The 23143-nt window shown below is 47.2% G+C and overlaps 1 protein-coding gene across 2 annotated transcripts in view; it reads right to left on the minus strand.

The window, feature by feature from the left end:
• C5_1H8orf34 (chromosome 5_1 C8orf34 homolog) overlaps positions 1–23143 on the minus strand; it is a 1018772-nt gene that overhangs the window by 717885 nt on the left and 277744 nt on the right. For both annotated transcript variants that reach the window (XM_085605488.1, XM_085605487.1), the window contains exon 5: positions 3341–3369. In XM_085605488.1, the coding sequence (XP_085461614.1) occupies positions 3341–3369 (29 nt within the window). The remainder of the gene's footprint in view (positions 1–3340; positions 3370–23143) is intronic.

Raw genomic sequence — 23143 nt, forward strand, 5'->3', positions numbered from 1 at the left:
TTAGAATGTGTGTTATTTGTGTCTGTGTTTGATACAGTGGTGGCCAGTACAGATCTGGTATGGCGAGGGAGCAAAGGGGTGTAAAAAAAGAAAAAGACACCAACCTTCTCACTGCTCTATCCTACGTTGTCTCTCCTCCGCTGAACAGGAAACAGCCAGGCTCCCCAAAGCCAATCGCCATGCTGCAATGCAGCATGGTGATTGGTCTTAGCGCCGTAGTTCGGTGCTCGGACGGGGATTGGGGGACTGGGCATGTTCTCCACCCAGGATCTAATCCAGCCTGGGTGGAGAACATGCTAAGGGAGTATGACTGTTTGGCCGGACAAAGACGGCTGGCCAAAGCATCATGCACACTTCAGTGTGCTCACCACTCCTCCACTGGCCTGCTCTGTGAGCAGAGCAGAACCACCACCATGCTACTGCAGCAGGAACGAATAAAATGATAATAACATCAAATTATTGTAATTTTATTTTTCCTTTCTTTCACTGCTGCAAACCAGTGAGTGAGGTGATGCTCCTCCACCTTAGCAGAGGAGCCACCGTTGATTAGATGCATAATGGATGTATGTTGGTTATTGGGAAGTATGGGATTTGGGGAATGCCTGACTTGTTTTACAGAGAAAGGTTGTGTGGGTGTTTGGGTTTGTTTTAGTTTATACTTATTTTGTGAATTTGGGTGTAGTGATTTGAGAAGTAGAAGTAGGGTTTGAATGAGAAGAATTGGGGTAGTGTTGAGATTGAAGAAGAGGTAGAGCAGGGTGGGCTTTAAAGGAGATTCTGTGAAGAGTAGGAAAGGGTACAAATAGGGGTTAGTTGTTGGGTAAGTGGGGACAAAGGTAGGCTAAGTGGTGAAAAGTAGTGTTGAAAGAGTGTTGCCCTAGCCTTTGGGTGGTTTTGGTAGCAAAAAGAAGGGGGTTGTGTCGGAGGAGAGTATGAAAGAGGGATGCGAAGTCTGGCATGGGCAATATTTGTAGTTGGCAGAAGGTAGTGGTAGGAATTAACGAGAAAAGGGCGAGGGTGTGTGAGATTAAAGCAAGTATGGATATGTACTGTGTGGCACAGTGGCATATTGGGATTTATGCTTTGGATTGGGGCAAACCCAGAATTGAGGTATGGGTAGAATTGAAGGGGCTCATGTTTGGATGTAGGGGCACAAGTATGTACGAGTGTTTTGTAGAGCTGGATATTGTTTGGTGGTGACGGTTGATTGGAATGACATTGTTTGATGAGAGAGAGTATTAGATGTCTTTGTTAAGCAAGTCTGTGTTAGTTGTTATGGATTACTTCTGGTTCGTTTGTATCGGTAGAGAAAAAGCAGCCTTTCTTGACCTAATCCCTACCTGGCCTACACAGGAGAGTCCCCTTTGTTCTCTCTACCCTTTTCCTCAACACTCAGCTGAAAAAGCCCTGGAGGGGGGGTGCCAATTTATGCTGGTAGTAATGTCACATTACCCTTTCTCAGGTTAAGCTCACCTGTAGGCCAACCTAGCGGTTTCCAGCAACCACCAAACAACTGCATCTCGAGGAGGGGTGTGTCAAGATTCCTAATCCACAACTTGTGTCTGACAGAGCATGAGTGGAGAAGGGGAATTGAGGAAGAGAGGAGGGAGTGGAGAGGGGAGGCAGGAAGACTGTGCCTTGCACCAGTAAAGATTTGTTAATGGCAGGCAGAATTGCACAAAATGCACAAACTTATAATTACCAGTAGCACAATTTGTCACAGAAAGCTGATCTAAACTTCTTAAGGTCCATTGTAGTCTGAGGATTACATAGCTATTAGGATGGTAAGCAGACTCAGGTAGACAGCAAAACCTGCATGCGTAAAGGCAAGGTGTCAGAAAGAGCAGAGGGGAAGACAATGAAAAACAGAGGCTGCAAAGAGGGACAGCAGAGCAAACAAATGGGAGTAGGGCCAGTAAGTGGAATGAGAGTAAAAGGGGAAGGAGTGTGGGATCATAAAGAGGGTGAGTGGAGAGGCCAGATTCAGAGAAGGTGTAAAAGGTACTCCTCTAATCTGCAGGTGAGCCTCAAAGGGTCATAGGCTGAAACATGTATAGTTTATATTCATAGACCCAAAGATCACCCATACACAATCTGGGGCTAGCAATGTGACTAACAAATGTTGGCATGCTTTGGTATTGGTGTCAGAACACTAATAACATATTTCCTGCAGGAAAATAATCTGTGAATTATTTAGGAAGTGGATGGTTTGCTTAAGGAGCTTATGGAGGTCAGAGTGTTGGTATTTGCTATCTTCATGAGCATTACAGTTTTAATCAGTGAAGCACTTGTGTGTCCTGTACAACGACGTTGGAGCCTAAAATCTATCACATTATTTAAAATAGAAACATGTGTTAACTGTATCATATCATCAAACACCTCTAGATGGTTAACTACGTGAAGTATTATGAACTGCGACATCAGTAGATATGTAGTGGGTTTGCTTACTACAACCAAAGTCAAGGTTAACTCATAAGTAGCAAATTGTTGATTTGGAATTTGATATGTTTTGGTGGTGAAGGCTGCTTCTAGTTCAAGGTATTCTGTGTGTTATCCAACTTGAAGTCGTGTATGTATGGGAGTATGCTGTGTGTAACCAATACAATGCACTCGGGTACGGACACCTGTTGGATCCTCAGAGTGTCTTTAAGTCATAATGAGAAAGTTGGACCAACCAGCAAAGGGTGGCAAGAATGCAGCCCAAATGGCTCCAGCTACCACCTTCTACAGAGGGTTTTTTCAACTGACGCGATTCTGACTCACTTTGAGGTGTTTTAGAAATAGATCATCGCCTCAGTCCCAGTACAAATACTTCACTGTCTACACAAACAAAGGCTCTACCTAAACTTTTTACAAGGGACTGTTATACTCCCTACAAGAAGTCGGGCAATGATTTTTAGGCCGTCATTTCGAGAATTGAGGGAGATCTGTTAATTCTGCACCCAGAATCACAATTCATGTGGGGGAATCGATACTATCAGGATATAGAATTACTGTGCAAATGCAACTGTTCCGTGTTAAAATGGGGAATAACTGCTATTGTTGTTCTGCACGTTTACTGATTTGGAAGAACACACCAACGCACAAAACAGTGGCGGACAACATGTTTGATAAAATAATTTCAGAAGGAAATATAAAAGTAAGAATCCATTATACGCTGGTTTGAAGTAGTCCAGGTTCTGACTCACTATGATAGTAGAAAAGGACTAAATCAATTATGCTGGAAAACATATTGACACAATACAGTAAAGGACACCAGCCCCTCTTCACCACACTCTGTCTTGTATGGAGAGCACCTAGTATGCCATGTGTAAGCCCGTCTGAACAATAGATGTCTTACCTGTTCCAGTTCGTCTGATATTGCAATGCCTATAAATAAAATAGAAATAAGAGCATTTAGGGGAGTAGTAATCCAACGGAAAAACATCTTGCAGCAGCAAATAAATACTGCTGTTGAAAAAACACATTATCCTCAGACTTTTAGAATCAGTGTAGACAAAGTCATCCAAAACATTCAGCCCAACTTTTTTCGAATACTTTGATATTGGAAAATGTCACTGTTGTGAATCCAGTGAATTGCTTAAATACTTCATAGAACTTAAAATATCAATGTTCCATAGTTGTTTCTGGGCCTGTACCAAAAGGGTAATGAAAATATACATCCAAATACTTCATTTCGACTGGCTTACTCAAACTGTCAGAATGTGCCAAGAAAGCAATATTTGGCACAGGATACTCTAAATCTTGCAGTACAATATCTGCACCTTCAATGCAATTTACTTCATACATCTAAAATGTGTTACGTTCAGCCTTTCGTTGATTTTTTTTAGTCCTCTATAAAATAATAATAACAAAGCCAACTGCAGTTAAAAAAAATGCTTTCTGTGTGAAAAGCACCTGCGAGATAAAGAATGCTATATGTAACGCATTAGTGTACTTTTGAGATATAACATAGTCCCTCATGCATTGTAACAGAGATAGAATGATACATCAAACCACCAATAACACGAGGGGAGAGAGAGATGCTCCTGAGAACAGAGGCCGAACCCTCTCTATGTGGTATATAATTGGTAATATGTAATCAGACACCTGTACTTTCAAGCCTGTCCCAAAAAATGTAAAACTCCAATTTGGTGTACAGAAAAAAATCACATTTTCCTAAAATGCTGCACTGTACAGTCTATGTTTTATACTTCTTACTAACTTTTGTTATTTTTTTTGTGCATTTTATTAGGATGATGAGTTTCTTTGAGAAATTTTCAGAACTGGACAAAGATACAATTGGAAATTAACTCAACATCGTGTAATATTTGCCCTTCTCAAAGACAACGAAGAAACAAACCATAGAATCATCAAACTGTACTCCACCAACATATATTCACTACACTGGTGGCTTCCAAGAAATTAAAACTTATCAACTAAAGAGATATGAGATGTTAGCTCCTTCCTCTTAGGTTATTGGTTGTCAGCTTTAAGTACTCTAAAATTTGAACTTATTAAATATACATGGTTTTTCTGAACAAAGCGTAAAATCATTAATTCATTATGCTTCAGCCCTCTGCAGGGATTGGAGAAATGCCTAACGATAGCGTGGAAATTTATAAACAATTTAACCCTTTAGCTTACAACAGAGATCTCCAGCTCCACGCCAACTCCATCTCTCGGTCAACAGATCTTTGCCGTGGTAGAATGGACACAATTCATCAACGTACAGCAGTTTTAGAATTCAGTCAATGATGGGAGGTTATGAAAAGTTTTAAAAGTTTTCATTCTCATTAAGAGATTAGTAATAATTTTGTCTTTTCTTCAGATTAGTCAGATATATATAGTTACAAAAATATCAAGAAAACATTTGGTTAGAGGCAAAATGCAAAATAACAGTGTGTTCTATAAGGGAAATAGTCCCTATTTCAATATAAAGGACCTACCTAACATAAAGCACATAAGAAGTTCTTTGTAGAAAAGAGCAAGGATTTGGAGCATCAGCTAAACTTTGCAAGAGAGCGATCTCCTCATTAAGAGCAGTTCTTGAAACTCAGCCGAGTTCCCGGACAATTGCAGTAGCAACCACCAATCCAAGTTAGAAGGAAATTAATCACAGCAGTAGCTATGATTCAACATAAATGACAGAAAGTCTCCTCACAAAAGGTAAGGAAAACAATAAAAACACCATTAGCAGTAGTTTACGGTAATCCAGGCTGGCACAACAAAGTGTTAAGGGGCACGGCAGGGTAAGTGTGCATAGAATGCATTGAGTGGCGTAACTCTCTAATTAGGAACAGGTACTATAAAGAAAGGCACAAAACAAATGGTGCAAAAACAGGTGCTCAAGTCATTTCCAGTGAATAAAGAAGGATCTTCCGATGGTCCGTCGCCTCTCCTCTCGGTTCCTATGGTAAACGTCCATGTCAACATGAAGTTATTTGAATGCCGCTACAGTATATTAGGAAAAAGACAGATTTGAGAAGGTTCTCATGAGAACCTTTTCAAACCTACTCTGTTAGCTATTCAGTGTCCCATTGTATAACAATGAACTGCCCTATGAAATGAAACATTAATATCTAGCTTGTCCTGGTTAGATTATGAAAAAAATGTTCTTCAACATTCTAAACATTTTTTTCATTATAACACATAGAAGGTGACTTGATCTAATACGATGAAATCATATGGTGTGAGGAAAGAAAGCAATAATACATTTTCTTGAAACAGCACATTTTCTGACAATGACACCTATCACAGCTAAATATTGGAATAAATCAGCAGTTCTAAAAGGCATTATTTTATTTAAAAGAAAGAGAAAGGAAAAATAAAATAGGAGGCCTAGTCATGTAAGCACATTGAAAAGGGATGCTCTCTGTCGAATAATAAGGTGCACATTTGTTTAAGAAATGCACTTTTTTCTACGGCTTATTTTTGTTTAAGCATTCTCTACCTTATTGTCAAGATATATTTTAGCATCCGTGTAAGGTTTATATCGTTCAAAATGTCCTGCTCTATCACTAATGTGAATCTTCAAATGAAATTCTCAACGTAAGGCAATGCTAAATTTAACGGCATTAATTGTGCTCCAAATAAACTGCCATGAAATGCTAACTAGTATATTGTGTTGATGTAGTCACTTGATATTTTCTTGGCTGACTAGGCGGAAATCTTAACTGGGCCTTATAATTTAAAATATGTTTTACAACATACAAAATGCTCTCTTATTTAGTAACAGTAGTATTTGTTTTTGAGAAAATGTACGGTCAGAAGTGTGTTTTTGAAACATGCCACGAACAAGAATGTTGTCTAATTTAGCATTTATCACGGAAATTAATATTGTGTTAAACTTCTTGTCCGTGGGCTTCCTTGAGCCTGTATTTGGGCGCATGAATTCATTCCTTCAGTACTATTTCTGCAACACAGGTGACACCGCCTTGCCCTCAAATTCTGTTCCATCTCCCACTGTGAGGTACCTCTCCTTTTTATTTGATTCAGAGTTGTCCCTAAATACAGATTACTAGCATTTCTCCTTCCTGTATTTTCTGCCTTAAAGTTTTATGGAAAATCCTCCACTTCCTGTCACTGATTGGTGGAAGTCAATGGTAAAGGTGGTAGCATCTTCTTCATTGGATTAAAAACATTTCCATATAGATGGAGCTCTCCAAATATATAGTGGCAAAAATGCAGACTGTTTAAAACTCTACAGCATTACTCCTCCTGGTATCCCTTGATGTTAAAGGCTATTCGTCTCCTTGAGCTACTCTGTCTCAATGTCTACAAAAGGGTCATCTTGAAATGGTTGAGTATTTACCAATTAGCTATTGACGCTGTCAGTGCTTTTTAAAATCCTCATCCCTTGTGACGTTATCAACCCCCGGCCTGCTTCACTCTTCCTCTGCTTTCCTCTTGAAGCTTCCCAAGATCTGGTAGTTTCATTGTGGGAGTCGGGTATCAGAAAACCATAGCTCCAAAATCTGGAATTCTCTTCCTCCGAGTCTTCTTCTTGATTCTAACCACTGAGCGTTCTAGAAAGAGTGCTATTTTCCAGCATCTATTCAGGACTACGTATTTCCTTTATTTGTGATCTATTTCATTCATAGTTGCTCCAGGTTACCTTTTTAATTCACAGTGCATCTTTAGGTTTCATGTAATTTATTTACTCATTCATAAAAAATTGCAATACACATTTTAGCAATTAGCTCAATCTAGGATTAATTGCCACCACAATGATCATAAACAGATAATGCCAGAACTGAGAAAATAATTTAACATGCCTCTGTACTCGACAACCCCAGTTAAGGCTAGTGAGAGGGAACAAAAATAGTTCCGTGACATAATAGTACCATTAGTTAGAAATCATTATAAAAATACATTTAAGCTAAGAAGATAGAGAAGTAAATACAGAATACAGGAGGCCTGCTTTAGTGAAAAAAATAACCCTTTTCAATCACAGTATAATCTGCCCATTTCAAATTGAGTCAATAATGAGCCCGCAATATATTATACTTGTTTCTTGTATTTACTGGAGTCATGCTTAAAAATATTGGCGTTTCCAGCACATTTATTTGACAGTGAGAGGTAACTGCCCAAAAGAATACAAAACCTAACCTGGTAATTAGACTGGCTATACGTGCCACGAAAATGTTATGTAATTACTGTGTATGCTAAATATGCCAGTTCAGCACATTTAAAATCAGAAGGGTGTATCAAAGGGGAAAATAAAGATTGCTGCGGCCACCCACTGTGGTGACATGGTGGGCATGCGGCCCAAGCAGAATTGCTAAGCGGGGTTCTGATACAAAGCCGGTAGCCGAGTTTGAGTTGGAGGGATCTTCAAAAAATTGTTTTTTCACAACTCTGCGAAGTTTCAGTTATCTTGAACCGCATAAGGTCTGAAATGAAGATTAAATAGTTGTGGAAAATTTAGGATAAAAGTTTCCTCGGTGAGACAGAATACACGAATGCTGGATAATTCACCCACAAAACATTTCTACTACAAACTGTTTCGCACAAAGCTTTGTAAGGCTGCCCGAGGGGGGTTGCGCAGCAGCCCCCCCCCTAAAAGGGCGGCCGCCTTAGTGCCACAGGAAGGCACAGGGGTGAGAGGTCTAGTCCCTGGGTCCGCCAGGGGAGACCCCAGCAGATGGCTACTTTCGGCAGGGGCGGGAAGGGGACAGGGGTATTTATACTGTCTCCGCCCATTCCTCGCCCTCTTGTCCCTCTCGTTCGCCTTGCTGATCGGTCTCGTCTCCAGCGGCATCGGTCTTGTCCTCGCCTCGTCGCTGCGACCCCGGCCTCGTCGTCATCTCTCCGTAGCACAGGAACAACGGTGAGTCTTGCTGTACCCACTCCGCCCCGGCCCTGTCCCTGGGCAGTTACCAGGCCGACGGGGCCCTGTGGCTCGGCTGGCAACGGGCGGGGGGGTGGTGCAAGAGGGGCCATGGTGGCTGGATAGGACGACACTGCGGTCCGTTGTATTGAGCGTCGGCCGCGGTTCAGCGGGGACGTAGCGGGATTAAGGGGCCCTGGGGACGCGCGGAATTTGGCGCGAAAGAGTAGCGGGTTTAATTGTGAGGCCTCATGCCCACGCGTCGGCCGCGTAGAGATACGGGTTTGAGGGGCCTTTAAGTGTAAGCTTCAAGTGAGGATGGCCTAATGGAGAGTTGGGAGCGGTGGGAGCAGCCCGGGCACGCAAGGAGCGGTGCCAGTCCCCTGAGTCTCGGAGGAAGGACGGGAGCGGTGGGAGCATCCCAGTCCCACGGTGAGCCTCCGGTGCGGGACCGTGTCCGCCCATCGAGGCATTTCCCTCACCCCGCCGCATCGAACCAGGGTTTCACGGGCACGGTTGCCAGGGTTCGTGCCTCGTGGTCGCGTCCACATCCGGCGATTCTGGGCAAATCACAGATCTCTCCGGGCATGAACACGTAATGTTTCTCGACGCTATGTTCAGCGCTCTAGGACCTGCGGTCCTCATCCTGGGGGCGATGTGGTCCGTTGGCTGCACCGCCGATTCGGTGCAGGAGACCAGGGTTCAGGGTTTGAGCCTCGTGGCTGCGCCCATACCCGGTGACTCTGGGCAATCACCTATCTCCCCGGGACGGAATACGTATGATTTACGATGCCATGCCTGCGCCCCAGGACCTGCGTGTCGACTTCCCGCGGGCGTTGTGGTCCGTCGGCTGCACCGCCGACTCGGTGCTGGAGAGCAGGGTTTAGGGTTCATGCCTCCAGGCCGCGTCCTTCCCTGGTGGTCAAGGGCCACGATCATTCACCCCGTGCCGGTTAGGTTTACCATGCGGTCCCATGTTCAGCGCTCCAGGTCACGCCGGCCGAGATGTACGTGGGCGAGGTGGTCCGCCGGGCGCACGGCTGACTTGGTGCAGGAAACCAGGGTCCGAGCCCCGTGGCCGCGTCCACGCCCGGTGATTCTGGGTTTATCAATGTAGCGCCCCGGGCCTGAGTAGGGAATGCAAGTACGATGCGTGCTCAGCCCCCAGGAGCTGCGGGCCGAGCTCACGCTATGAATTAGGATGTAAAGAGGACAGCATTTAGTGTGGTCGCGGAACCCGAGCCTCGCGGTCGCCCCCAATATGTAGCATGATTTAAGGAATGATCCACGCTGCTTGCGCGACTGCTGAGGGTGCGGGGGGCCAGGATCCGTCTCCGCGTAGGCACGTCCGCATCCTCCCCTTCTTTTACGAGCCTCCGTCAAGGGGGGGGGGAGGGGGAGTGGGATCTCCGGCAGAAATGTTTCGCCCGCCCAGCGCCGGTGGCGGTTCAGCCCGGCACCACGTGACCCAGGGTCAGGGCTTGCTTAATCTCCCCGTAGGCGCCCAGCGGCGTGAGACCCTCGCGGGGGGGGTTTGAAATCCAATGTGCGGGTCCCGGTCCCGGAAATACAACCAAAACAAGCAGTGTTTATCTGAAATATTTTACGATGGTGTCCGGTTTGTGTGTGTTGACCCTTTAGGGATGCACAGTGCTCCCTGAAGGACCCCACACGTTTGAACTGCTTGACCAGCTGATTTAAACGCCGGATACTGATACTTTATGCTGCTAATGGCCTTCATCCAAGTTGGATGTGTGACACACCTGATGTCTCATGTACTTTACTGTGTCAACTTTGAGTGGCTCACTGACTCACATCGTGGCGCGCTCACTCTTCCTCGGAGCATTGAAGGTCGCACGGGCGACCTTCAATGCTCCGAGGAGCTCTGGGGCGCCCTTCGGTGCCTCATTCTGCCCGCAACGCCACCGGAACAGATTGTGAGTGGTCACGTATACAGCTGCCTTGGGTGCGGGTAACCAGAGTCGACCCCGAGGTCGCGGCCTCAGCCTGTGATTCTGGGCAAATCACTTATCTCCCCGTGCCTGAATGTTTTGTGTCATTTCGGTGCGCATGTTAAGTGACACCATCGGAGATTATTTTGGTAGACATTTGAACAAACAGAGGGAAGGGGTAATGGGTCATAAGCGCCCATCGCTGCCCCAGCGGCATGCTGTGCTTGCAGGGGCGGGGTGCTGTGCCGCCTCGCTTGCACGGGGAGCAGGGGGGGGTTTCTGCTGTTCGTGGGCCCTCCCTCGACCGGGTCCCAGCTTCTCGGTCGCGCTCTCCTGGCGCCCCCCCTTGCACCCAGGCCCGTGGATGTGGGGGACAAGCGCTGGGGGGTGTGGCGAGTGAGGCTGCGTCTCACAAGGGGACAGCCGCGTAGCCACACGCGCATCATCAGCACTCTAGGTGCCACCCACCTGGGGTGGTTGGGGGGTCACTATGGGAGCTCTGGGCGTGCAGGCCTGGACAGGGCAGTGGCAGACACCTCAGATCTGCGAGCAGTCGCGAAGTTGCCTCCGCTAATGGCGCGCCCCTCGGGACAACATTTCGCGCCTCGGTGCCAGCTAGTGCTGCACCCCCCCGGTACCTGTAGGTGGCCCAAGTGTTCGCTTACCAAGTGCACCGTTCGTGGTCATCATGTCACCCCTCCCACCGCGCGCAGACACAGGCCATGTACCCTAGGTCCTTCGATGCCCAACACGAGGGGGAGGGAAGTCGACCATCTGTCTAATGTCGGGTGGAACTGCGGGGAGCGGCATGACGCGATTATTCATCGCCAGGCGGCGTCTAGCGCTGCCTTCCTGTGCAGGCACAGGACTTCCCTACGTTAGGGTTACGGGGCGGGGCCCGCCGTATTGTGATCGCTTCGTGCGCCAGCAGCCACCCCAGTGCCACCGGTAGGGGGGTCTGAGGGGCCCTATGAAACCGCGGTAGGTGAGGCACTGAAAGAGGGGTTGCGGAACTAGGTTCAGAGCGCTGGTCACAGGGGCGCGGCACTCCTTGTGATTCTGGGCAAATCACTCTACCTCCTCGTATCTATCTGATAATTAATGTGTTCTTCTGTGGTGCAGCCGATGCTCTTTTTATGCGGCATGCTCACGCACAAAAAAAACCAAAAAAAAACTATCCCTCCCTATTTTCCCTCACAGATCCTGCCGGTGACCCACAGAGTTGCGGGTACCACTCACTAGGGACTAGGAGTGTAAGTTGGGTTGGTGGGAACAGTGGGGGACTCTGAGACGTGGGTGTTCAGCATAGTTACCGACTCGGTTTGAAACGCTAGTCATTAATTTTGTGTTCCCGATTCTCCATATAATGAGCATGGGTAGCGGGTGAAACATGCTCCTGCCCGGCTATGTTTCGCGGTTTTGGAATGATTTGAGGTGTGTGGTGTCCCCCGGGCGGCCGCATGCGTGTCTCTTCGCAGTCGGCGGTTAACGCAAATATAGATATGGTGTTGATGTTATATCTGTCATCTTGCGGCCTATCTCAGAATAATGCGTGGGGGTGTGCGTTTCATAAATGTGAAGGGTGCTATTGCAGAGATTGTCAACCGTGTCCTCTGGGCAGCTCAGCGGGTTTAGTTTGGCGGTGCAGTCCTCTCAGGTACGGCGAGAGGCCTAATCTGCCTGGGTCAGCACCCGTCTTGGGGGAATTTTGACATAGTTCAGTGTCAGCAAAGAGGTGGGCCCATCATTAAAATGGTTTACCTTTCGTAATGAGCTTGGTGAATGGGATGACATCCGCGTAAGGGTAGTCTCAGGTATTTACAAGACAATGAGGGAACATCAGAGACGTATATGATATTAGTTTCTCTATTGGGTAGTCAATACTCCAGGGGGAGGGACCCATACATATCTCCCCCCCTGCCACACAAAGCCACGGTGATACACCCTGCACCCGGTTATGCTTCGCGGTTTTGGAATTACTTTAGGCATGCTTTGTCCACTGGCAAACCGCGTGCGTTTTTCGTCAGTCGGCGGGGAATCCAACTAGAATATTTGTGTTGTTCTGTCATTTACGGCCAATCCCAGATTAATGTGATGGGGCGTGCGTACATAAATGGTCAGGGTGCCTTGCTGAGATTGTCATCTGCGTACTCTGGTCAGCACAGCGGGAGTGGATTGGCTGTGCGGTCCTCACAGGTGAGGTGGGAGGTTTAATCTGCTTGGGTCAGCACCCGTCTTAGGGGCTTGGTTTCAATGCTTTGTTTCATTGGCAAATGAGACCGAGTGGACTTGGAACACCTAGTAAATGCGCGGTGTGTTGGTGGCCGGTCGGTATGCCATAGCCAGTGCCTGAGCATGCTGGGTAGCCCTGCAGACCAGTTGTACTCTGGCAAACACTTGTAGCTGCGCAGGGCTCCCTTGGTCTGTCGGGGTCTGTTATATTAGCCGAGCACTCCTGGGACGCTTCACCACTATGGTCGGGAGCAGGGGGAGGTGTCACCTTGCATCCAGCACCTAGGCTAAGAAAAGGGTTACTCCTGTGTTGAGTGAGTGTTAATGTTACCTGGTCGTTCATTGGGGCTCCGTAGGGTAGGATGATCTAGCGGCAAGGTACAGCTAGGGTGGTTTACGTGTGCTTCAGCGATCAGGAAATAAGTATGCATCGCGGGCCCTGGCTCACACGGAAGTGGGCTAAGATCACACACACCACAGGTGCCGAGGCCTGCTCTGATGCCTGGCATTGGGGTCCCAGGTTACTTCTGAAATGGTTAGCCCTTCAGATGCGGAAAGGATGTCCGTTGTTAGTTACTCGATTGTTAAACGATTGGTTACTTCCTGGGTCATCCGCGGATGTAGAGCGTTAGGCTCTTGTTGTCTTTCCAGCGGGTCGGTTTGATGCGGAATGGTGTTTTTTGGGCACAGCCACGTGGTGGGTCTTTCTGTGTCTGACTGAGGTTAGCCTTCCTTAATCTCCCTGCTTGTCACACACGGTTGTAAGACGGGGGGGGCAACTAGCCCTGTGCTGATTGAGTTGTTACTACGGTTATTGTATTAAACACATCAGGTTCTCGTGGTACTGATATTTGCACCCAATCAATAGGTACTCTAGGACGCATGTCCTCCATTCACACATCTCCAGACAGGACTGCCCCTCCTCCCCCTTCAATGCTTGGAGCAATAGGGGTCCAAATTCTTGTGGGGCTGGCAGGCTTGGACAGAGGTTGGTGGCGAGCTCCCACATCATTCGGTAGGATGATTTCATAGAGTCTTGGGGCAGGGCACAGGCCGCTTCCTCTCGCTTTGTTTGTTTTTCTAGGTGTGGTCGGGTCAAGTGACGGAGGTGAGCAATCATCGCATGGTATATCTGGGCATGAAGGAACGCCAGGCAAGATTGTAGCGTAGGCAGATAGTGGTACTTATCGGGGACTGGATGTTGGTCTCAATGGCATGCCGCCATACAAGGGGACCATGTACCTAGGTCACGTACATCAGGCAGTGACAAGTGAACCGGGACCATTTGTATTAGAGCATACAGGAGTGGTTCCCACCACGGTTGGTCAGAGGGAAAGCTGTCATCTTTATTCTCTCTGAAACCCTTACTCCGTCACTACTATTGTAAGCTGAGGATGCCTGTTGACGCTGTTAGACCTGCCATTAGTTATTACTCACACCTGTGTGCCTTGGCATGGTTTGTCTCTCACCAGGGCCAGTTTGGGGTTACTGGCGTATTGTTTGCTCTAGGGCTGAAGCGGGCGCTTCTAGAACAGGGCATGATTGATTAGACCAGGCAGCATGACAAAGGTCTCTTCGGCACTGGCAGATTGGTGCAGGCTGCGAAGTAGTGCCATTGCAGAACATAGATTTGGCAACATTCTGCTAGGAAATGATGAGCAGCAGGAAGGTTTGAACCATGGTGAGCAATTGTTGTGGGTTCCGTGCTCAACAGGAGCAAGGGAACTGCATTCTGTTCCATCAAGCTACAGGTCTGTCTATAGCTCCAGAAACTGTAAAGCTGCTATGTTCGCCCGGGACTGGGCTGCCAATGTCATCTAACTTTGCAGCCAGACACTGAGTAGGCAAAGATATACTTGCGATGGTGCAACGGGCACTCAGCAGTAGAGTTAGTTGAGTGTCATCATACCCGATATAACGTCAGTGATAAAACGTAGGTTGTGGCTACACACGACCAGGCACTCTAGGGCAGCTGGGGCGGGAGTGTGCCAGTGCCAAGAGGGTGCGGGTTGCCTGGTTAAGGCTGCTGGTTTGGAGGGAGCACTAATACTGATCGCCACTAGAGCACACTTTGCATTCATAGAAGGCTGAATTTATACTTTTTGGCATGGTGCCAGTTGCTTTAGTTATGCGCATGTTTCTTGGCAGCGTCAGGAACATTCAGAATGCAATGCTGGTGGTTAGCCTGTTGTCAGGCTGTTCAGAGGTGTTTTAGCTCAGGCATGGCCAAGCATGGGTTATAGGCCGGTGGTCTGCCCTGGGATTCGTGTTAAAAGGCAGGTGAAGCAGCAGAACTTAGAGGGGCTTGGGTTTGACGTCTGGATACAAGGGCAGAGCCTGGTTGCTCACTTAGTAGCCCGTCCTTGAGTTCGACGAAACCGGTACCATTGATGCGAGTATCGGTACCGGGTAACTTCTCCCGCCCTCCAGCACTGGCTGGCAGCTATGCAGGTTGTGGAAGTGGCCTTCCAACGGGGGGCGATATGGTCCATATGATTAAGGGAAACCCCGGGGTAACACTTTTATAGCTACAAATTAGCAGGAGAATAATTGGCTTTCCCAGTATCCAAAATAGAGAAGAATTTTACACGTTGGTTCTCCTCTGTGGTCACTCTGTCCTTTCCCTCCCTGGTATACTAGCAGAATTTTGGGAGGGCAAGGCTTCACACTTGGTGGTGACTGATGGAATGTGATGGACATACTCCAACTGAGTGAAAGAGGAAGTAAGGCGGGCTTGCAACGCTTACCTCCTCCCGCATTGGCACTGCCAGGCAGGAGTGTCTTGTCAAAGGGATTGTTATTCAGCCATGCAAAGGCAACTTTGGACCAACGCCTAGTTTTGGGTTTACGGTCATTTCAGTCAAAAATCCACGGGGGAGTTTAGAAAGGATGGGGGCACCTGTCCTGATGGTGCATGCTGGCCGCCGGTCCGGTTGGGCGTAGACTTGTTTTGGCTGGACCTGGGAGAAGCCCGGTATCAGCATGCGGTAGGTAAAAAGGCCTACCTGGAGCCATGCGCGGTTGCGCAGAGCAAAGAGGTCTTGGCCTCATCAGGCATGGTCTTATGCACGCCAAGTCCACAGGGTGCCTGGAGGGAGATGGGGTGCACCTCTCTAGTTTAGGCTTGGATCTTTTCCTACTGGACCTAGGGGAAGCTTTGGCTGCAGCAGGTTGTAAGGAAATAGGTCTACCTTGGTGGGGGGCCCTGGTAGTGACGGTGGCCACTCCCAAGGCTGTGGAGGAGTTACAGGGCGATCCAGGGTCTGCACATACCAAGGGGTACATCATGCAGCAGCACCGCGGGGTGCGAAGCCAGGATACCCAGGGATGTTTTAGCGTTGTCCCCTGGAAGAACGACGGCGCCCCGTTAGCCAACAGGCGGTTGTGGGACTGAGCAACCGGGGCTGCCATGTATGCTCCGCCCACCCCTCACGGGGGGGCGTGTGAAGCTAGTGGACTGGGGGTCCACGGATGGGAGGGGTGGCCCCTCCAAATATTTGGTATACACCATTCGGCGTTGCCATGGTGACTTTAGGCTTATCAGACGGGCAGGCAGCATAGGGGCTGGCCTGCCCTGGGATCGCCCGTAAGATAACCCACCATGTTTGCATATTGGTTATGCTAATAAACCTGCAGCAATATTTCTCCACTTACAATACAGTGTCGTGTGGTTTATTATGTACTTATGTGTTTTGTGACAACTGTTGCCGATATTGGCACTATGTAAGGCTGCCCGGGGGGGTTGCGCAGCAGCCCCCCCCTAAAAGGGTGGCCGCCTTAGTGCCACAGGAAGGCACAGGGGTGAGAGGTCTAGTCCCTGGGTCCGCCAGGGGAGACCCCAGCAGATGGCTACTTCCGGCGGGGGCGGGAAGGGGACAGGGGTATTTATACTGTCTCCGCCCCTTCCTCGCCCTCTTGTCCCTCTCATTCGCCTTGCCCGCCCCTCCGCTTACCCAGCGTCCGGAGGTACAAAGGGGGGGTCAGATTTTTCTAACATGTTACTTTGTGTTGCAGGAGGAGTTACAGGGCGATCCAGGGTCTGCACATACCAAGGGGTACATCATGCAGCAGCACCGCGGGGTGCGAAGCCAGGATACCCAGGGATGTTTTAGCGTTGTCCCCTGGAAGAACGACGGCGCCCCGTTAGCCCACAGGCGGTTGTGGGTCTGAGCAACCGGGGCTGCCATGTATGCTCCGCCCACCCCTCACGGAGGGGCGTGTGAAGCTAGTGGACTGGGGGTCCACGGATGGGAGGGGTGGCCCCTCCCAATATTTGGTATACACCATTCGGCGTTGCCATGGTGACTTTAGGCTTATCAGACGGGCAGGCGGCATAGGGGCTGGCCTGCCCTGGGATCGCCCGTAAGATAACCCACCATGTTTGCATATTGGTTATGCTAATAAACCTGCAGCAATATTTCTCCACTTACAATCCAGTGTCGTGTGGTTTATTGTGTACTTATGTGTTTTGTGACAACTGTTGTCGATATTGGCACTATGGGTTTAACAGCTTCCGGGGCAAAGTTTGAAACTTCGCCCACATTTAGTAACTTCCTAATCTATTTCAGTGTGGATGCCAATTAAGCATGTTGTTACTCGCATTTGATGTAGAAGGAAGGAACTTTCTGAAGCAGCCTGGCGCACTGTGTCAGCTATCCAGCCAGGTTAATCACAATCTAATAGTGTGGGGAAAGAAATACAGCCCAGGTCGCGCTGAGGTCAAACAAAACGCATTTACGCACCGACATTCAATTCTTCTTCCAAGCGTGACGCCACCTTATCGCCCAATCATGGAAAGTATCCTTTGCTGCTGTTGCTTGTAACGCTCCCTGAATGTAACTCAATCATGCACCATCAGATAGCTGCAGCCGTAAGAGATACAGACAACCTACCACATGAGCACGAGAAGCAAATCACACACATCAATACAATCCGACAAGGCAAACGAGGGCTTTACAGCAGATAAGGCTGTCAGGGCGTCTAGTCGGTATTTTTCTCACATCACTTAAAGCAAACGTCTGAATAGAAGAGGATACGCTTCTTATCACAACACAACGATGAGCACTGTGGACATTTTTACAAATAAAACTTTTAATAAGAGAGTTACCTTTCCAGTTAACACCGTGTACAGTGGAAGCCAGAGTTTTCCAGCTTCCTTCAGGTCTCCAAGCAATAAAAGTACAAACTTTGGGGAACGATAACTTTGGGTGAACAATGGCAAAAGCCAGGCGATATAAGAGTCAAGTTCACAGAATCTGAACACGCACTCGAATATAGGAGGCCCCATTATTTGTGGCTATTATCAGTTCCTCACTGGCCAGGCCAATTCAGAGTTTAACATAAGAATTAATATGTCTTTGAACTTTACAGATAAAATAATACATTTAAAGCATGTCTGTGGCAGACTAAATCGACCAAAGTGCTTACAACAGTGGTTCCCAAACGTTTGACTCCTGAGGACCCCCATTGAGTCACCACTGGAAGCCAGGGACCCCCAAGCAATATTTAGGATTTAAATTTCAAATATTAAAACAGTAATTCGAAAAACATTAACATACATGTGCACACAAAACAAATTCTCGAATTACTAATGATTTTAGGTGCATATTTACAAGCCCCTATCACCATGGGAACATTACTTTTTGAGACGTTCCCATGGCGATAGGGGCTTCGCCTTATTTACAAGGCAGCGTTAAGCCACTTAACGTGGCTTACCGCTGCCTTGTAAATAAGACCACCTTTCACCCAATGCTTAGCGTGAAAGGGGTGGGCAGTGGGTGTTGCGGTGGGCGTTTCCCCTGCAACACCCATTGATTTTGACACGGCCCCCTATTTACAAGGGTAGCGTAAATGGGAGGCAGCGCAAAAATTAAAATCAGGGAAAACCTGGTCTTAACTTGGCAAAACAAGGAGAAATGCTTCATTTCTCCCTGTTTTTGCAAAACGCCTTGGATTGTTTATGTTCAGCAACGTGACCCTTCCTGTACATCAACAATCTTAAAAAAAAAAAATTACATTTTGTAACTTCCATATGTGCTGCATTAAGCAGCACACATAGAAGTGTCAAAACGACAGTTCAAGATTTTTTTATGTGCAGGAAGGGGGACCTTCCTGTACATAAACAATCTTCCCCTGTTAAGTGTAGCGCCAGCGCAGGAGAAACGCAGGGCTGCACCATATTCTTGTAAATATGGTGCAGCCCTGCGTTTATGAAGTGGCGGAGTGTGTTGTTAAACCAAGGAGGCTTACAACACTCTCCGCCACTTCTGTTGTATCTTATATTGAAAGAATTTGCAAGAAAACTAGTAAAGTTAATGGGAAGGTTGGTGCTGCATCTCCGTGACTAACTTTTCAATGGTTGGTTTTATTTCGCAGTACGAGGCTCCTGCTCCTGCCAGGGCCAGACTGGAAATCCAAAGCAGCCCTGGCAAATGATTTCAGACCAGTCCCCATACCATGCACACCAAGTGCAATGAGTGAGCCTGACCACTACAAAGGGGGCTTTGGGAGGCTCTATCCCCAAAACATTTAGGAAACAATGGTGCAGTCTACAACACATTTATCATTATATTGAATTGTATTAAATTTTAAAGAATAGTAAATGAAGACCTGACTATGCACCAGAATACGACAATCTTTCTGGGGGGGTCTTCAATGATTCCCCCACTATCACCCTCCAACAGTGCTTCCCATCTCCCCACAGCCCCTCTGTCACTTGTATTTCATTTTTTATAGCATCTCTGATACCATTGTAGGATGTCAGAACACTTAACATCACACACATATAGAGACAGTGAATCATACGTGTTAATCAGTGTATAGAAAATGTTACATAAGGCAAAGGGGACTACAAGGTGTAGAATTCACATGTCATTCATACTGGTAGGCATTTTTAAAGAGTGCTTGGTCTGGAGAAGCACAAACTCAGGATTCAGAACATAACACAGTGGTTAGCATTGACTTTAACAATAAAAATGTATTTCCACCCAAATAAACCTTTTTTAGCAGCATCAGGATAATGAAAGACTGGGAAAAAACATAAGTCACTAACTTGTACCTTGCAGTTTGCAAGCAGCTGTTTGATGACAGTTTATAGGTCACTGTGCTAGATTACGATTGTCATTTATGAACTGCACAGTAACAAAAGAATCTCTCTGACAAAAGAAGTAACTCACTGACCTATGCATATAAAATACTGTTTTTTAAAATGCATGGTACACGTTCTTTGCAGTAGGCATATTAACCCTCTGTGCTACATTAGATAAGTCAAAGCTGCCACTGGACAAAACTCATCTCTCTCCAGCAGGGACATTAATCACTGGTGTTATTGTGACACTTTTATTGTTCTTTGAAAACTGCTAATTAAACAAGATACTTTGCAGTGCTTTCAAAACTGCTGCCTGTGGACCCCCTAGGAATGTGTCAGGGACCCCTGGTGGCCCGCGGACCACAGTTTGGGAAACACTGGCTTACAACATTCATACTTTTATTATTATTGGCAAAGCTGATGTTGGCATGCATGCTATTTTTCTCTTTCTTTTTTTTTCCAAACATATACAATAGATGTTAAGCATATAACAGCAATCAAAACTAAAAATACACGGTCTAAATTAGGTCTGGGAGGAGTTTGCGGAGTTCCGGAGTTCTGAGTTCCACTACGCGCAGGGCTTTAAGTGGGATAAAACAAACTGTGTGGGGTGGGAGGGGGGGATCTCGAAGGGGCGTGGCCAATGTAATTAGGGGCTTGGCTTAAAACACAAGAGCCAAAAATCTGTAATTAGCCCGATTTGTATTTTGCTGGTTCTTTCATTGCATCCAGATATGTGATACAACAAGTAACATCATACCTACAAGTCAGGACTATTGGCTTTGTCAATGGCTGTTAGTTGCAAAAGATAAATAAGCAGCAGCTGTGGCTTGTATATAATCTTCCACCTAATGCCCTGGTGACACCACGACAATGTTGCTGTTCCTGAGTCTCAGAAAGAGAAGGTAAATCCAGAGAGAAAATGACTCTCTTTAAAGGATTTCCCTTCCCCTACAACGCTCACCTGGCATGACTTCATGCCGTAACGTCTCCACTAGTGAGCAGTGAGCAGTGTGAGCACGCGCACATCGATGTGTCTGCTGTCACTGCAGTCTGGAAAAAAGACGGACTGCCTGTGCCAGGGCACAAAACAGAGCCCTATAGAGACACGTTTCGAGCCCCCTTTAAAAGGCTGCTGGTGCTCAGACCCGGGGAGACCCGGCCCACTTACGCAGAAATCAACGAAGTGACCAAAAAACTCTGCTGTGCTACGCGGAGTTCCGAAAGTGGCAAAGTGTGTATCTCATGCCGTTCGCATTGATTTTAAGCACTAGGGGGTTTATTACGATCCGCCATCGCATCGTGAAATGGGACCGCCCGCCATGTGTAAGGCGGTCCCGCATACACAATTAGGATGCGCCCGCCACACTGGCGGGCGCATCCTGCATTTTTTGCATTGCGTCGTTCGGTGCTGTCAGCAGGACCCGCCGCAATGCAAAAAAAGGCAATTGTGCATTTGCATGCACAACGTGGCAGGCACCGTGCGGTGCCTGCCACGAACATCCCGGCGGCCCACAACGGGCCCCCAATTGGGAAAACCGCATGCCTTTCTGCCGCCACAGAAAGGCTGCTTCCCGCAGACATTGTAATACCGTCACCATATTCAACCCTTTTCCGCCCTGCGACTCATCGGTGGCGACTCAAAAAGCGGTGGCGGGTGGGAAATGGGAGGCGGGAGGGGGATAATGTCGGGCGGATCGCCACCGCCATGCGGGCGGTGGCGATCCACCTGACATTGTAATAGACCCCTAGGTGTTTGTCCCGCGCTGTATAATCAGCACGAATGCCACCATGTGCAGGAGAACAATGTCTCAACCGGATTCAATGAGGCAGACAGATATATATGCATGTACACGACATTACAAGATGAAAGCAAGAAGGCGAGACTCCCAGTATTTTTTCAAATGTGCTCATGGCATCATGTATTTAAAATCACAGTTTAGGACTGTTTAGGATATGTATGCATATATATCTGTCTTCCTTATTGAATCCGGTTGAGACATTGTTGTCTATTACATATACCTACCCAGATCTCAACCTGGTCAATGGGTCATACTCCTGTTGTCTTTTACTACCATGTGCAGGAGAGCGCTGCTTCTTTACTTGCCGATCGAGTGCATTTTCCACCCTAGCGCCAGCTTTCTCAAAGCGAACGGAAGGTTTCTCAACGCGAGAGGTCACAACCATCCGCAACCGCCAGCTTTGAGAATCTGACCGCCCGCTTTGAGAAATCTCACCAGGAGGTGGATTTTCCTCGCTCGCCAACTTGACGTTGGTGAGCGTGAGTGAAGAAAAAATTCCACTCCGCTGAGGTTTTGCGGAACTCCGCGTGCTGCGCGGAGTGCAGAAAACTCCGCAATGGAGTGGAGTTCACCGCCCAGGCCAGTCTAAATGTGGCATGTGCAATTTTGCGAGCAAAAGTAAGTAAAAAAATGACCATCACTAAAATGAAATAAAAAAAAATACATGAAATGAAAGTAGAAGTGAGAGCAGAGATTCTCCCACCAGCCCTGACACTAGCATGGACTATTTTCAAAAGGGATGTGCACATGTGCAAGAGTAAAATGCTATTACAGCAAAGGAAACAAATTACTGAAGTGGGATGATCTAAGGCCCATGTTGTAGGCTGTGCCGGGCGGAAGCAAAATGTAAATGACACTTGAATGGTTGAAGAAAGCTGACTGAAAGCCCCTCTGCATGTATATCCCTGTATGCATGCTTATTATATGCTTTTTTAACAAAACATGAGGATTGTGATACAGCTAAAACTGGTTCTAGGTCAGCCCTAAAAAGATGGCACGGATAATCAGGTTTTAATTTACAGTAGGAAAAATGATATTTTCCGCAATTTCTACATTCAGCATGCTCCATACTCCATGACAAAAGGACCCTATATAATTTCTTTGACAACTAAATATTAAATCTCTTTGATTGCCTGCAAACCATTGTGAAATCTGCATCAGCATAACAGCACTCGTAAAGTAGTGCGCAACTATCTATTGCAGCTGTTCTATGACTTATACATATCAATATGGAGGCATATTTCAGCGAGTTGCTGATATGGTTGAACACACTGTGCCATGCCTTCTGGCTCTGTGATAAGCCATGGCTATCTCACACGAGTCACGTGTTATCACTATGCCTCTCCGACCAACCATCCTCTCAAAGGGGTTAGTGCCTACTACTGTTTCAACATCTTTGCAGTCTCTTCTGGTAAAAGTTCCCATACCAGCTGTCCCGCCAGACATATGCTGCCCTACTTCCCTGCAAGTGCATGTGCCTGGTCATGCACTGACCTGTCAGTGGCTTTTTCTCCAATACTTTCTTGAGTTAGTGTGTACTAAGCAACCTTACATTGCAGGAGATCCAGTTCCTAATTTGTGCCGGTGCTTTCCGGTGCTTAGCACCGGCACTTAATTATCAGGGCCGGGTCTACGCATCTGCTGTGCACGCCCACATTGATGTTTTTTAAAATGTACCTTTATTGTACTCGGTGCAGTCACATGCCCGCAGTGTGTTTTTTACGTATTCCGCCGAGCGTGAGTCACTGCGTTTAGTGTT

This window comes from Triturus cristatus, chromosome 5_1, assembly GCF_964204655.1.
Source record: "Triturus cristatus chromosome 5_1, aTriCri1.1, whole genome shotgun sequence".
Classification (NCBI taxonomy): Eukaryota; Metazoa; Chordata; class Amphibia; order Caudata; family Salamandridae; genus Triturus; species Triturus cristatus.